This window comes from Penaeus monodon, chromosome 15 (assembly GCF_015228065.2).
Source record: "Penaeus monodon isolate SGIC_2016 chromosome 15, NSTDA_Pmon_1, whole genome shotgun sequence".
In the NCBI taxonomy this organism is placed as follows: domain Eukaryota; kingdom Metazoa; phylum Arthropoda; class Malacostraca; order Decapoda; family Penaeidae; genus Penaeus; species Penaeus monodon.
In genome coordinates, this window is record NC_051400.1 from 26,393,408 (window position 1) to 26,393,921 (window position 514).

The following is a 514-nucleotide window of genomic DNA, read 5'->3' on the forward strand; positions in this document are numbered from 1 at the left end:
GGTAGATAAACGGCAACGAAAATGATATGTCGAACCGTGAAACAAAGCGAAATACACGCCAGCCTCGAAAGGAAAGGCAGAACACACAACGAAGTAACATACCTGTGTAAGTACCATCGGGATTTTGTATGGATGATATGCTGTAGTGTTCATTCGGCTCGGGCTTGGGGTTGGGGACATGCTGGGGAATCATGCTATTACAGGCACTGTCTGGGGCACCGCTGGGCCAACCATGGGCAACCATACCCAGGCTTGCTACCATTGCGGCTGCCAGTATCAACCTGTTTGCGGTTAAGGATTTTGAGTTACCGTTTTGGGAACTTGTTAAAACGTCAGTGACATTATCTGGTATTGTGAAATGATCAGTTTTCATCGTTACCTTATTTTTTAAGAACCAGCAACAACGACAACAACAAAATATACGTTTATCATAATTACGTATCACTATTTTTCTTGCAAGTAGAAGTCTTTTCTCTCTTTCCCATTTTTTGTAATCCTTTTCTTTTATTCTCGC

General features: G+C 42.4%; 1 protein-coding gene across 1 annotated transcript in view; it reads right to left on the reverse strand.

The window, feature by feature from the left end:
* Positions 1–514, reverse strand: part of LOC119582285 — a 6,855-nt gene that overhangs the window by 1,693 nt on the left and 4,648 nt on the right. The window contains exon 2 of the mRNA XM_037930502.1: positions 103–281. Coding sequence (XP_037786430.1) covers positions 103–281 — 179 coding nt within the window. The remainder of the gene's footprint in view (positions 1–102; positions 282–514) is intronic.